At 36.9% G+C, this 16,642-nt stretch overlaps 1 protein-coding gene across 3 annotated transcripts in view; it reads right to left on the bottom strand.

Moving 5' to 3' along the window:
- Positions 1-16,642, bottom strand: part of SLC9C1 (solute carrier family 9 member C1) — a 100,290-nt gene that overhangs the window by 63,442 nt on the left and 20,206 nt on the right. For all 3 annotated transcript variants that reach the window (XM_006155134.2, XM_027774465.1, XM_027774464.1), the window contains 4 exons: positions 14,350-14,511; positions 12,865-12,964; positions 8,087-8,230; positions 5,970-6,144 (listed from right to left, as the gene is read on the bottom strand). In XM_006155134.2, the coding sequence (XP_006155196.1) occupies positions 5,970-6,144; positions 8,087-8,230; positions 12,865-12,964; positions 14,350-14,511 (581 nt within the window). The remainder of the gene's footprint in view (positions 1-5,969; positions 6,145-8,086; positions 8,231-12,864; positions 12,965-14,349; positions 14,512-16,642) is intronic.

The raw sequence follows: 16,642 nt of genomic DNA, 5'->3' as shown, positions 1-16,642 counted from the left end.
TTATAGGGAGGAATGTCTAAGTCTCCAACTATAAGTTGTTTATTTCTCCCTCTAATTGTTACCAGTTTTTGCTTCTCATATTTTCCACTCTAGTTTAAAATGTAGAGTTGTCTTTTTACCTCATATTAGTCAATCTGCTATTAAACTTTTTTATTTTTAAATTTATGTATTTACACTCACTCGCTATATATAATTACAGTATACAAAATGAGATTTTTTCCATCCAGAATACACTGTATATTGGCTCAGTAAAGGATATTGCCATATGTGTTATCAACAACAAATCATTTTCCATTTCTTGTGTCTTGTATATTTTGCTTCTTTTTAAAAAATTTTTTCCTAGATTCCCTACCTCTCACTTTCTGCCATTTCCCACCCTCCTTCCATATTGTCTCTGATACTTACAGTTGCTTTCCCTGCCTTTCCCCCACATTTTATTGATTCACAAGGGATCTTAATCGAAATACTTTCAATAGCAAGTGTAGCTAATATATATGTATCTATGAACACATGTCTGACTTTAGGCATAAACCTCAATGAGTAGGATGAACATACCATAAAGTAGCACCTAGCTGGGGCTATATAGCTTACTGCAGTCATTAAATAGGTATTTTAATGCAATTTTTAATTTCCACAGAAGTAGGTTTAGCTTTCATAGATCAAAATAAAAAAAAATGTTAAGAGAAATTTGCTTAAGACTTAAAGCCAGAAAAAAGGTTAGGCTTCAGTTCAAACAGTAGGTAGATGAACCTGTCAACAGCTCAAGAGAAGACAAAAATCCTTAAATCTGGAAAACAAATCATAGAAGAAAATTGGTAATGTTTTAGTCAAAAGTCATAAATTCTGTTTCACCGGATCAGTCTTATTAATTAATCTCTCTTTTGCTGAATGTGCAGTGTTACTGTTATCTTTTCATCTAAATTCTGGAAGTTAACAGTCAATGTTATTACTGATCTTTCCAGATGTGTCTCTACAATTAAGTTGGCCATTCACTGGTTGTTTTTATTGTACTCTTATTTCTGTGTGTCTGATTTTAGTTTTCCTAGTATAGCACTCCTTTCAGAACTTTTTAGAGAACTGGTCTGGTGTTGGTAAATTCTTTCAGGTTTTGTTTGTCTGGGAATGTTCTTATCTTTTCTTTCCATAGGAGGATAATCTTGCCAGGTATAGAATTCTTGGTTGAAACTGTTTTTCACTTAACACTTGGAATATATTTTCCCATTCTTTCTTTGCTTGCATTGTTTCTGATGATAGGTCCAATGTTAGACTGATGAGATATCCTTTGAAAGTAACTTGATGTTTCTTTCTTGCCAATTTTAGTATCTTGTCTCTGTCTGTGGTTTTGGTCAATCTGGCTACGATGTACCTTGGAAAAGATATTCTTGTGTTGATTCTACATAGGGTGCTTTGTATTTCTTGGGTCTGGATATCTGAATTCCTCTCTAGGTTTGGAAAGGTTTTCTTCCAGGATTTCATGGAATGCCCTTATTAGTTTTTTCGCCTTCTGAGATGCTTATTATCTGAATGTTGGGCATTTAACAGTATCCAGTATTACTCATATATTATTCTCATTTTGAGGGTTATTTTTTCAGTCTTTTTGGTGAATTTTTCTAGGTCAGAGGTTCTGTCTTCTACATCTGAGATTCGATCTTCTACATGACCTAATCTGCTTTTAATACTTTCAAGGGAGGTTTTGATTTCCTGTATTACAGTCTCTAACAATTCCATCTGATTCTTTTTTATGGTGTGTATTTCCTCTTTTAGATAGTGCAAGAACTTCCTCATCTCCTGGAACTCATTGTCTCTTTCTCTTGCATCTTCTAGAGTTCGTTGTCTCTCTTTTGCATCTCTGTTAGTTTTGTCACTATGAATATTCTAAATTCTTTATCTGACATTTCCATGAGTTTTATTGTACTGTCTATGGATGATGAGGAGTTATTGTTTTGCTTTGGGGAAAGATAATTTCTTGGTTTCTCATACTTCTTGTGCCTCTGTGGTGGTTTCCGGTCATCTGATGGCTTATACATGTTTTAATTTTTAGAGTTAAATCTGAGCATTCAGAGGCATGCAGGAGGAGGTGATCTGTAACCTCTCTGCAGTTCTATATTTCCCCCTTTGTGTAGCAGATTCAGTGGGAATTAAGGTTTATTCTGACCCTAAAAATATTCAGATATTTGGCTACTGTGCACTTATCCCTGTCTAGAAACTCAGTGTGTGAAGGCTGAGCAGGAAAGTGAGAAAGGTAAAAGAAACAGGGAAAAAAAATAATAATACAAAGAACAAAAAGAAGACAAAAGTCATAAAAAAAAGAAAAAGAAATTTAAAACAAAATTTAAAGAGAAAGAGGAAGAGGAAGACAGAAAGAATACAGAGGTTGCTCTACCTGGCTAGATCTTGGGTGAAGTCTGAGCAGAAAATCTTCAGTTATCCTAGTCTAATTTGCCATTAAATTTGTAGGGACATGCTGATCCAAAACCTATTACACAAAGACATAAAACAAGTATAGGGTCTAACAGCAAAAAATAAAACAATGCAAAATGTTTGGTACATGAGGAATGTACTGATCCCACCATGACTAACCATGCCTGTATATTTGCCATATTTATACAGTCTCCCCAAATAGCTTAAACAGACGCCCTATAAAAGATCATCCTCTTTTCTGGCATGTGGCTGAAGCACCTGCAGCTTCAGATCCTTGGGCACTCTTGCTCAATATACTTTCCTTATTCTCTTGAGATGATCACTCCTGAGTCTTACTCTAAACAGTGACAAATCTCAGAAAGGGAATTTTCTACTTTAGATATTTGGTTTCTCAATTCTATAATTTTCCTTTGTCTTATTTATAGTTTTAATTTCTTCACCAAAATGTTTCATGCCTTCATTTCTTATATCTATTTTTTACTTTAAATTCTTGAAAAAAATTTTTTTTGAGATTTTGTTATAGGGTGTGCATGCTCACTGGAGAGACAGACAGAAAGTGAGAAAATACTTCCCAGGGTAGATGGCCATGCCACAATCCCTTCTCCTCCATTCTCTTCTCGGAATCTTGGGCATGCATACACATGCACCTGGTGTGAGTTTTTAAGCCACTGGATCTGGGACTTGAACTCGAGTCGACTACTTAGGAGTCCAGTGATGTAACCATTATGCCATCTGCTGGTCTCAAATTCTCGAATACATTTTTAACGATTCTGCTAGTTCTAGTATCTATGTTATCTCTGGGTCTGTCTCAATTGAGTTGTTTTTTTCTTAATAATAGGTAATATTTCTCTGCTTCAAATGTACAGTAATATTTGAGTTTAGGCTATATGTTATGGATGCTAATTATTGAGAGTATTGAATATGTTGTCTTCCTATAATGTTTTGAGTTTGTGTCAAGCAATTAAAATATTGGCAGAATACATTATCCTACTAAGAGAAGGGTTTTGTTTTTCTTAGAGTGGGTCTAGAGTAAAACTTACTGTAGAGTGTAGTCATTACTTCTAAGACATGGTCTTTCTGCGGTGACATTAACCTATGTGGTGTTCAGTGAGGCTTTTTCATTGTGTCTAGTCAGAACTCTAGTATCTGTCAGGGCTGTGTGATCTCTAGAATGACCATTTGGTTCAAATGCCTCTTTTTTGACGAATCCTTCCCTTTAATACTTTGCTCGCACAGACTGGTATTGGACCAATAAGCCAAGGTAACTCTCATGCAGATTTCTGCTGCTCTTTCTATAAATTCTTCTCTTGATGGTACCCTGCCCTACACATTCTAGTTGGTTCAGGAGCCCTAAACTCTGATTTCCAGCTTCTCCAGTTCGCGAGATTACTGCACTCTGGTTTCCACTTTCTGTAATGCAGCGTGGAAGAAAGACCAGAGCAAATGTGAATGCACTTCATGTGTTTCCTTTCTTTCAAGGATCTAACCATGCAATGTCCAATGAGTTGTTTTAGATTTTTAAACTGTCTTTGTAATTGTTTATTGTGGAGAAAGTAAATCATATCCATTATTCATCATGGCAATAGCCAGGATTCCATAGGCATTCATATATTTTTTAAAGTTCCTGAAGCAGCCTAAAGTACATTCTAGGTTGAATTAGTTTAATAATTTCACAATAATAAGAGCTAGCACTTAAATGATAGGCACTTAATAAAATATATGAGGCTTATTTAATCATCATAAGAACTCTGTGAAGTGGATGTCAATATTGTCCAATCATACATTTGGAAAGCTGGAGTATGTAACTTACAACTTTCATAGCTTGTGAGGCATAAAGACACGATTAAAAAGACAGTGTATCTTTGGATTAGCCTTTTTACAAGTATTAATAAATTAGCTGTAGGATTCAGCTAGGTTAAATTAAGAAAAAATGTTACTTCTCAGGTGGTTATGACTAGTAAGGTCATTTCGCTAAATTATTTTATTTACTATGGTTTTATTTCAAAAGAGTGCTACACAGCATATCATTATCATCATCATTAATGCTTGCATCTATATACATTTACTATATGGTAAAAAACTTGATATGCATTTTTGTATTATTTTTCACAGTAGACGTTTTGTTTAAGAGAGTCTTGTCTTGTTTTGTTTTGTTTTTTGCACATGTGCTAGTCAGAAGACAGAGACAGAAAGCGAGAAATCACCCCCCGGGTGGGAATGGCCATACCACAATCCCTTCTCCATTCTCCTTTCAGGATCTTGGACATTCATGCACATGTGCTCGGTGTGCATTTTAAACTGCTGGATCTGAGACTCAAACCGTGGTCAACTACATGGGAGTCCAGAGACGTAACCATTACACCATTTGCTGGTCCCCACAATAGCCTTTTCAGATACTGGTGTTCTAGAACTGGCTCTTCCTGCTTATGGGAGTTGATTATTAAATCTGCAGGAAGTTTATGAGCTGGTAAGTGTTCTGTTGGTGGAATTAATTATGCAACATAAATTGGCAAATACTACAGAATAGATCTCATCCCGCTCACACACAAATTTGCTGGCTAAACATTTACCAGCAAAAAATTGGTACTTTGATTGAGTCTGTTTTGGAATGAGGAAACTGACACTTGGGGTGAGGTAGGAATTCAAAAACTTCGTGATAGATACATAGCAAATAGCAGCTAAGCTAAAATTTTGGAACTTAGACCTGTATGCAGTGTACACTATTACACTGATCAGGATGTGAGGAGATGACACTGATGCTGATCTTAATTATTTGGGAATGTGGAACTTGGTTCAAAAGAACAAAAATGTCATGTGACATTAGATAATTTTGGTTTTAAAAGAAACTCAAACATTTAGTTTCTTCATGTTTGGAATAGTCCAAACCAGTGTGGACTGTTTTTTTAATTAGACTCCTGCCTCTCTTTCCTGCACACTGGGGATTTGTGTAAGACACACATACACATGCATATACAACAAACATGTCAATATGCACTGTCATGCTTGCAATAGGAGCTTTAAATAGAGCTGTGGTAATGACCTTACCCTGAGATGTGGTAGAGGGAAAGTCATGCCTGGCATGCTTTGTGAGGCAGAGTTTGGAGGAATTGCCTTAGAGAGAATTTTACCTGACAAATAAAATCTTTCGATTCCTAGCATTACTAAATATGGCCTCATAAAGTTACAGGAGGCAATGGAGCCAACCAGGAGTAGGTTTCATCTTCTCTTCAGGAGGTATTAGGAGTAAAATATAATAATAATAAAATATAAAAATATTTATTGAGTACGTAGTTTGTACCCAGTAGTATTTTAAATGATGTTTTAATTCCTTTAATCTTCATAACAAACCAATTTTTAGATTAAAAAAAAATGAGGAATTCCTAAGTCAAACTAGGGAAAAAGAAAGTCTTCCTCTCACCAATCTTGCCATAGAACTAAATCATTCTTAAAGCCCAAGTGCAGGTCAAGCTACCCCATTACAAAGCATGATGAATGCTCATTGACAGCTTTATAAAATATTTAAGTAAGAAAAATACAGCTTTTTTTACTTGAGACTTTTCCCTCTCCGATACGACAGACAGTTCCGAGTAGGCGAGCAGAAGGGCCATGTTTATATTGGGCGTCCCTTTCATTTCACTCCAGACCATAATGAACGCCCAGCGCCAGCTGAAACCATCACCAAGTCGAGACAAAACAGGACTCATTAATAGAAAGACCAGAAGTCTAAAAGACAAAACATTTTTTAAAAGTTATTCTTGTCATAGAAATTTCTTTCCATTTTATTCTACACTATTCCAGTCTAATCCCTGTGGAACTGCCAACTTTCAAACAAATGAGCCATCTTCCACACATTGCTGGCATGACACCAAAGGCAAGCAGGAGGTACATTTCATAGATCTGTGCCCAGAGAATGGCGTTATTCTCTTTGTTTCTTTCTACTAGGTAAGTAGTAGGGTAGTTCCACACCACCCTTGAGTGGAGCTTCTTCAGGCGAGAAAGAAAAGTTAGAGATGTTGTGTAGATATAATCTGGAACCCAAAAAGAAAAAAAAAAACTAATAAATAAGAAGTGGGAAGAAAATGCTCTCCCTTTCTTTTTCGTCATAGATTTTAATTTTGCTGAAAGTGTCCAGTATGTGTCAGTTTCTATCTAGTTCTTCTTCCATCCACATATCATCCCTACATTTCTACCGAGTTCATCGGATAATTGGCTACTTATTTCCATTTATTTAGCACTAGATGATTTGAAGTTAACAACCCAACTAACTTTTCTAGATGGGAGTAGCATGTTAGCAATTTGAACAATGGATATTAAAAGCCTGTGAGACTCTAGTGTGTTTTTTACTACTCTATATCATTGTCTTTTAAGCTACCTGGTCAGGTTCTTTTCTGCTTCTTACTCTTGGAAAAAGAGACTATGAAAGTCATCTGACCAACGAAAATAACAACAACAACAAATAATTTATGAACAGAGCTTTCATATGTTTTTATAAAATGCTATTTCCAACTATAATTTTTTTTGTTTTGGGAGAGGTTTTTGCTATAGGGCATGCGCACTCGCCAGAAAGAGAGAGACAGAGAAAGAAAGTGAGATGGGGAGATGACCATGTCACAATCCCTTCTCCTCCATTCTCTTCTCAGGATCTTGGGCACGTATGCACACATGTGCCCGGTGTGAGTTTAAGCCACCAGTCTGGGACTCGAACTGTGGTCGACTACGTGGGAGTCCAGCAACATAGCCATTATGCCAACTGCTGGTCCATCCAACTATAATTTTTAATTCATAGGAATTTGCTATAAAATAGTAAGGAAAAACACTATACATAATTTGTATTTATTTTAGGCGCTTAACTTCCTGAAAACTTATAAAAAAAAATAGACACACTGAATTGAAATATACCAAATTGGAATAGTGGCTTCCTCTAATTGAAAATTATAGGAGTTGGTCCCATACTGCCATGGGCTAAACTCATTGTACGAGGTCAAACCCTGTGGCCAGCAGATGGCATGATGGTTAAGGCACTGAATCCCACATAGCTGAGTGCACAGTTTGAGTCCCAGACCCAGTAGCTTGAAAATCATGCTTGGCAACTGTGCTTGCCCAAAATCTATGGAGGAGGAGGAATTTGGGTGTGGCCACATCTCCCCTGGTGGGGGGTGATTTCTCACCTTCTCCTTCTCTATCTCTCTCTGGTGGTGAGCACACATGGCAAAAGAAAAAAAAAATGTCAAACCCTGTACATTGGGAGCAAGATGACACATGACCGACCATGGTTCAAATCCTGGTCTCAGTGGCTTGAAAAACACACTCGGCACATGTGCATGCATGCACAAAGATCCTGACAGGATGGAGAAACAGAGGAAAAGACTGTGGAATGACCAGTTCTCATTGGAGGGTGCTTTTCTTTTGTTTCTCTCTTTGGTAAGCGCAAGCACCCTCTGGCAACACAAAAAGATTTCTCCTTCCTACATTTCATAATTTTACAAAGTGGTTGCACAGATTTAAAATTCAGTTACAAGCTGAAAATAAAAATAATGAGCATTGATTTGCTGATGATTTCTCAGGAAGTTTGAGTCAATTAGTTCTAAGGTATTAATTTTTATTATTTAAAAGATGATCATCTGTCTTCATTTTCTAGAGAAAAAAATTCAAATGGCATTCTTACCTTAAAACAATCAGCATGAAGTACATATTTAATGAATAATACAGATCAGAAAATGTTACATATAAATATGTTTGTGTAGGAATTAGAAGACCAATGAAAGTAAACACCATGAGAAAAGCCACAAATGACAGAAGATTCCAGAATCTGCATTTAAAAAAAAAAAACAAAACAAAGTTAATTACAATTATGTATTCATTTTCATTGGAAGACTTATCTATGTGAAGCATTGAAACATTCATTATGAAAGAAAATAAGGATGAATAAAACATTTACCAACACTCAAGGGACTAAAATTTAACTGGGAAGAAAGGAGCTCTAAGGCAAATGAAACAAAACTAGTTTGTTCTGTATTTAAATTAGTCTTTCTTTTCAAATTGTATCTGAAAGAAATGATTAGTTTGCAACTATGCTGTTTGATAGACTTCAAATATCCCACCTCATCTTTTACACAACTCGAAAATACCTATTGTAAAGTCATCGTTTCTTTAGGAAGAGTTTTAAAAAAATATTTTCCAAGGGAATACTAAAAGATTAGTTTTATATAGTGATAGAGTTCAGTCTGCCTAATGTCAGCTTAGGGATCAGATATGAATGACTGTCCCCCCACCCCACCAGTCACATCGACTTAATTGGCAGATAACTTACAAATAGGAATTGTATGTATTTGAGGTGTACAATTTGATATTTTGATGTACATATACGTCATGAAATGTTCACCACAATTAAGCTAGTTAACGTGCACAGCACCTCACATAGTAATGTGTGTGTGTGTGTGTGTGGTATGAACACTTAAAATCTTCCCTCTTAGACAATTCCATATATAAAATACAGTATTATTTCCATACTATCTATACATTAGAGCTTCAGAATGTATTCATCTCATATAACGGACCCTTTGTTGCCCACTTCCCCCGCCCTCTGCTCCTGGCAACCACCATTTTCTGCGCTTCTATGAGTTCGACTCTTTTAGGTTACACATATAAGTGAGATCACACAACCTCTGTCTTTCTGTTTCCGGCTTTTTTTTTTTTTTTTTTTTTGGAGAGGTTTTCACTATAGGGCGCGTGCGCTCGCCAGACAGAGAGAGACATAGAGACAGAAAGCAAGAAATCACCCCCCAGGGGGGATGGTCATGCTGCAACCCCTTCTCCTCCATTCTCCTCTCGGGATCTTGGGCACGCACGCACACGCACCCGGCGTGAGTTTTCAGCCACCGGGTCTGGGACGCGAACTGCGGTCGACTACGTGGGAGTCCAACAACATAGCCATTATGCTAACTACTGGTTCCCCTGTTTCTGGCTTTTTCCATTTAGTATAATGACCTGCATTTCCTCCATGTTATTGCAAATGACAGAATTTTTCTCCTTTTTAAGATTAAATAATATTCCATTATATGGACACATATGTCTTTATGTCTATCTATATCAATTTATATCTATCTATATCTATATCTATCTATTTATTTCTCCCATTTTCACTGTATATTCATCTGTCAGTAGACATTTAGGTTATTTTTGTTATCTTTGCTATTGTGAATAATGCTGCAATGAACATATTAGTACAGATATTGCTTCTAGGAAACTGGTAACATTTTCATTAGATATATATTTGGAAGTGGGTTTGCTCAATCATATGGTAGTTCTATTATTATTTTGTGTGTGTGTGTGTGGAACTTCCATACCATTTTCCAAAAGTACTGTAGCAATTTACACTCCACTAACAGTAGAGTACCCCTTCCACCACTTCCTTGTTAACAGTTGCTATCTTTTGTCTTTTTGATAATAACCATTTAAAAAGATGTGAGAACCAGCAGTTAGTGTAATGGCTATGTCACTGGACTCCCACGTAGTTGACCGCAGTTCGTGTCCCGGACCTGGTGGCTTAGAACTCACACTGGGCGCATGTGCGTGCGTGCCCAGGATCCCGAGAGGAGAATGGAGGAGAAGGGATTGCGGCATGACCATCCACCCTGGGGAGTGATTTCTCGCTTTCTGTCTCTATGTCTCTGTCTGTCTGGCGAGCGCACGTGCCCTATAGCAAAAACCTCTCAAAAAAAAAAAGGTGTGAGGTGGTAATTCATTGTGGTTTTGATTTTCATTTCCCTGCTGATTAGCAATGTTGAGCACCTTTTCATATAACTGTTGGTCATTTGTATATCACCTTTTGAAAAATGTCTATTGCGGTCTTTAGCCCATTTTTTAATTAGGTGGCTTTTGCAATTGAATTGTATGAGTTTATTTTCATGTTTGCATAATAACCCCTTATCAGATATATTACTTGCAAATATTTTCTCTCAATCCATGTGCTGAGTTTTCATTTTATTATTGCCTTTGCTGTTATTTTTATTTTTTTCTGCTTGGGGGAGAGGAGTAATGACCTCCTACTAATAGGTCTCCATATTATGATAAAACTGTTTCCAGGACACTTCTATACAGAGAAAGATTATAGAGCCATCTCCAGATGGTTTGTAAGGTGCATGGTTGGGTCTGCTGAGCCTGTTACCAGAGGTAAAACTCATTATCATTCCCAAACCTCATGTTTTATCAACTGCAGGCAAAGCAGTTCAAAAAATGAATCTCAAATCTCGATACAGGTCATGTTTCAGTGTTTTAGAATCATAAGAGTCTTTTTTAATTTACTTATTTTTCTCTTTCTATATATTTACACAGGAGATATGAAGTAGGCGACATGAAGCAGGTGAGAGTTAATGATCCTAGGATTGAGCCAGCTTTACAGCCTGGCGGTTAATCCTGCTGGATCGAATATGACCAACTACACAGTTCAAATCTTGGACCTGGTGGCTTGAGAAATATGCCAGCTGTGTGCTCATGTATGTGTGCCCAGAATCCCCAAAGGAAGGAGAGATGGAGAAGGAAGTGCAGAGTAACCATTCACTATAAGAGGTGCTTATTCTCCTCTCTCTCTGCCTCAAGCACATGCACCTTCTAGAGAAAAAAGAAGTCATAGGATCAGTGAACTATAGTCTCAGTGTAGCTACAAAACTGTTAGAATTAAGGGTATTACAGCGAAAGGTGAAGTGGTGAGAGTGAGGTGGTGCACTTGCTGTCTTGCATCATGAGCCCACTATAGGTCATTGTGGGATGTAGGAAGACTCATTGCTATATCTTGAGTTTCTACTGTGAGAGAATTGGCTCGTATCATATTCCAGGCAACTGCGATTATGAAATGGTTGTTTGTATAATTGTGGAAGTGGTTGGTTCAAGTGGGGTGGTAAACATGCTCATAGAAGAGAATATCCAGGAATCGAAAGCTAAGGGACTAGAAGGACTGACTGCATGAAGAGTGATATCACTCTGCAGTGGCCGTAATGTTGGAGAGAGTCACGGTAAGATAGGAGCCACAGTCTTCATGAAATGGCATGTGATTCAGGATTATAGAGCTAACAAAGAGGGTAACATATAACCTGATGGCATGAGCTTCAAAATTGAGCTCTTCTGAGAAAGAAGAAAAAAATTAGATCACCCACTGACTGTACACTCCATTGTACTAGGGATGTAAGTGAGAAAGACATCCTAACTTAGACAGAATACTAGGGAAGTAATGTCCTTGGGGAGATCCGGTTATGAATTAGAGCAATAAGGTGACTGGAGCTTTGAGAATCACTTTTCATTGATGTAAATATCTGTGTAAGCTTTTTGAACTTTTCCCTTACTTATGGCCCAAATAACTGTGCCCAATTCATTGGCCAACTTTTATTTTTTGTCATTCTCTTTAAAATCAGTTCATGGCCACAAGTCCAATTTAATTCTCTTTCAATTGGCATTAAATTTTAAGAAAATAGTCTAAAATCCTAAAAGATCCTGTATCTTTAAGCTTCTGACTTCGGGATTTGTTCTATCCCCTGTGACGTTCTCCCAAACTCCAAAATTTATTTACTTTCAAAGCCTGTTTTAACATGTATGTTGCCATTGTATGAGTTAGATCAAATCCTCACACTGTTTTGGAGAGCCCTTCCTCTAGGCTAATGCAGGTTCTGTTTACCCTTCAGCTGGGTGCTCTTGAACAAAGCACAATGTGCACATTTGTACTTTCAGTGTTCTTCCTATTTGCTTTGGCTATACTCCCTTATGCAATGCTGTTGATCCTCTTCAAATTTGGCATCTCTTCATCATCCTCAAAATATTGGTCTTTGGAATTTTTTGTGTTAATTTCATATTTTTTTTTAAAAATACTGAATTAAAATATTACTTTTAGGGACCAGCAGTTGGCGTAATGGCTATGTCATTGGACTCCCATGTAGTTGACCACGGTTCAAGTCCTGGACACGGTGTCTTAAACTCATGCTGGGTGTGTGTGCGTGCGTGCCTAAGATCCCGAGAGGAGAATGGAAGAGAAGGGATTGTGGTGTGGCCACCCGCCCTGGGCGGCGATTTCTCGATTTCTCACTTTCTGTCTTTCTGTCTCTCTCTGTCTTTCTGGTGACTACATGTGCCCGATAGCTAAAACCTCTCCAAAAAAAAAAAAAAAAAGAAAAGAAAAAGTTAAAAAACATTACTTTTATCAATTTACTGCATTTTTTGGCATCTTAAATTTCGTGTCTGAGATGACTACCTCATTCTCCTTTCCTTAATCTAGGCTCTGTTTAATGGGTATAGGCTTTAGATTGGAAATTACTGAGTACATGGTCAGTGCCCTGAGAAATTAGTGGGAGAGTGGAACCAACATGAACTCAAAGTATGGTTACAAATTTTGCCTAAAGGATTCAGATAATATTATGGCTTTCAATGTGTAAAATTAAAAACATCCTAGCCACTCACTTGAGAAGAAAGGCTTCAACTCCTGGTTTAAAACTTGTAGAAGTTAAAAAAAGTCCCATTATGACCAGGGTAAATTCTCCAGATATCCCAACCAGTTTACCTATTTTCAAAAAGGAAATAATATAATGTATAAATTTCACATCAATAATAGCACAAACTTATCAGAAACGAATTTATCATATATTGTGATAGCATGATGGCTTTATAAAGTCACTTAGTTTCAACTGGAAAACACCACAATTATTACTCCCACCCACTGTCCTTTCCTCTCCTCAGAGTCACACAATGATATGGCTAGTTAACAATATCTCCTGCATTTCTGTGAAAAGGCAATTGTGGTGAAGGAATTAATAATATCGACAAGTTTAATAATGTTTAGCCCTATTTGATCTATAATTTCTATTTTTATTTATTTATTTATTTATTTATTTATTTTGGAGAGGTTTTTCTCTATAGGGCGCGTGTGCTCGCCAGACAGACAGAGAGAGACATAAAGACAGAAAGCGAGAAATCACCCCCCAGGGGGGATGGTCATGCCACAATCCCTTCTCCTCCATTCTCCTCTCGGGATCTTGGGCACGCACGCACACGCGCCCGGCGTGAGTTTTAAGCCACCGGGTCTGGGACGTGAACCGCGGTCGACTACGTAGGAGTCCAGCTACATAGCCATTAAGCTAACTGCTGGTTCCCTCTATTTTTATTTCTTATTTGAGTGAAGAGTTACCAAGAAAAATATATTTAACTTAAAAGCAGTTAGAATTATTATTTTCCTCTTTCTTTTACTTTCTTATATTACTTTTACATTCAATCAACGTATATCTTTACAGCATACAAAACGAACTTTCTCAGCATAAATATACTATATATTAGTCCATTCAAAAATATTACTAAACACATTATCATCAACAGATAATTTTCCATTTTTGTGTCCATTAAATGTTTTGCTTTTTTCCCTCCTTTATTCCCTTACATTCTCCTTTTGTAGTTGGTATTTAATTTAATTGAATGATTGCTGAACAATGTTTGGAGTTTCATTGAAAGGTTTTTCTAGTTAATTTCTGTAAATGGTCTTCCAGTATACTTTAAGACTATGCATTCTGTTTGGGGAGAAAAAATTCTATTTATCTTATAAACCAAGCATATATATAGGTTTCTATTACATATAAATCTTTTCATAGCCACAATTCTTTTGTTCAGTTGATTATGAAATTCTCTGGGAAAGACATAATAAAATATATTACTATAATTCTAGTTTAGTCAAACTCTTATTTCTTTTATAGTACTATTTGCTTTATGTATCTTGGCATATTATTTTCTACTGCATAGATATTCTTATCTTTTACCTCTGTTGATGAATTATTTTAACAAAAATATTTCTTCTAGATCGGTTGAATTGTTTTTACTAACTTTTGCCTGGCATGAATTTTCCCATAGTTTTATTTTGGATTTCTGTTATTTAACTTTTGGCATAGGACTCTAACTTACAAATATAAAAGACAATGTACGGGACCGAAAAGACGAGATTTATATGACTGATATCATCACCAAAAACAGTTGACATCCACAGTTGGATCAGTTTGGAGTTTAGAAATCCAAAGAAGAAACTTGCTATGAAAGATGTCCAAATTTTATACATGACATCCTGAGCTACAAGAAAGGAGCGCAAATAGAAAATAGTTATGACTTTATTTGCACTTAATTGTTTTTCTTATTTATTTATTTAAATTTGACCAGAGAGGGACAGAGTGAGAGAGAATGAGACAGAAAGTGAGAAAGCAAGCCACCAGATCCAGGACTTGAACCATGGTTGGCCATGTGGGCGTCCAGAGCCTTTAACCATCATGCCACCTGCCAGCGCCTATTTATCCTTAATTCTAAGTGATACACTGGGTCAACTTTAATTTTCATCATTCTTTTTAAAAGTAGTTCATTGCTGTAATAAATGTGGGAATGCAGATATCTCTTCCACATATTAAAGTTAATTCCTTTGGTTATATACCTACAAGTGAGATTACTGGATGACAGTTCTATTTTTTGTTTTCTGAGGGACCTCCATACCATCTTTCATTACAGTTGTACTAATTTACATTCCCACCAACAATGTAGAACACAGTTTTTTTTTTTTTTTTGCATCCTCACCAACTCTTAGAATCTCACTTTTTTGGAAAGAGCTTTTCTAATGGGTGTAATGTAGCTTTAATACGCACTTCCCTAATGATTAGTAGGGCTGAGCATGTTTTTATGTACCTATTGGCCAACTGTATGTCTTCTTTTGAGAAATGTCTATTATAGGTCCTTTGTTCATTTCTTTTTTTTTGGAGAGGTTTTTGCTATAGGGTGCGTGCGCTCACTAGAAAAACAGAGACATAGGGACCAGCAGTTAGTGTAATGGCTATGTCGCTGGACTCCCATGTAGTCGACTGTGGTTCGAGTCCTGGACCCGGTGCAGTGTGGCCACTCCCCCTCCCCCAACGTGCCCTATAGGAAAAACCTCTCCAAAAAAAAATGAAAAACAGAGACAGAAAGCGAGAAATCACCCCCCAGGGGGATGGCCACGTTGTAGTCCCTTCTCCTCCATTCTCCTCTCAGGATCTTGGGCACGCACACACACGTGCCCGGTGTGAGTTTTAAGCCACTGGGTCCGGGACTCAAACCACGGTTGGCTACATGGGAGTCCAGCTACATAGCCATTATGCCAACTGCTGGTCCCCTTTTGTCCATTTCTTAATCAGGTTATTTGTTTACAAGATATGGAATCAAGTGTCCATCAGTGAATGACTGGTTAAAGAAAATGTGGTATACTGGGTTCATCAGTGATGTGGTGGTTAAAGCAGTTGAACCTTACATGACCAACTGTGTGGTTCATGTCCTGAATGCAGCAGCTTGAGAAACAAGCCAGGCACATGTGCATACATGCCCAAAATCCTGAAAGGAGAATGGAGAAGAGGGGATTACCCTGTGGCCATTCCCCATGGGGAGTGGTTTTTTACTGTCCCTCTCTCTTTCTCTCTCCCTGGCTAGCACATGCACTCTGTAGTGAAGCAGGGGGAAACAAGAGGTGTATATACACAATACTACTCGACCTTAAAAAAGAAAGAAATGTCATTTGCATTAATGTGGATGAACCTAGAGGACTTCATGTTAAGTGACTTAAGCTAGGGCACAGAAAGAAAAATATTGCTTGGTCTCACTCATATTTGGAATCTGAAATACTGAAGTCAGAGAGGTAGAGAGTAATTATCAGAGGCTGGAAGTGAGGGGAGGGAGGGAGGGAAATGTTCATCAAAGCATACAAAGTTTCATATAGACAAGAAGAATAGTTTTAAGATCTATTGAATGGCAGGGTGATATAGCCAATAATAATGTATTGTATATTTCAAAATAACTAAGAGTAAATTTCAAATGTCTCACCATAAAAAAGTTACATGTAAATGAGGTGATGGGTATGTTAATTAATTTGATTTAATCATTTATATTGTGTGTATATATGTCAAAACATCACATTACACCCATTTATGTATATAATTTTAATTTGTCAATTCAAATAATATTAATTTTAAAAATGTTCACTGCCTTTGCGGTAGATGTACAGTCTGTTCTTATTTCTAAATTGGTAAAGCTTCTTTTCAGATGCTGTAAGTCACATTCAAGTTTATAAAAGTGGGTCAGTTTAGTCTAAGAACGTTTTTTGTTCCCATTAAGGAATGTATATTTATTCAGTGCTTACTGTGTATCAAATGGTATAATCAATTTTGGAGATGTAGGAATAAACAAAAAG

This window comes from Tupaia chinensis, unplaced genomic scaffold, assembly GCF_000334495.1.
Source record: "Tupaia chinensis unplaced genomic scaffold, TupChi_1.0 Scaffold000437_1, whole genome shotgun sequence".
Lineage (NCBI taxonomy): Eukaryota > Metazoa > Chordata > Mammalia > Scandentia > Tupaiidae > Tupaia > Tupaia belangeri.
The sequence above is the reverse complement of the archived record's forward strand: the minus strand, read 5'-3'. Positions and strand labels throughout refer to the sequence as shown.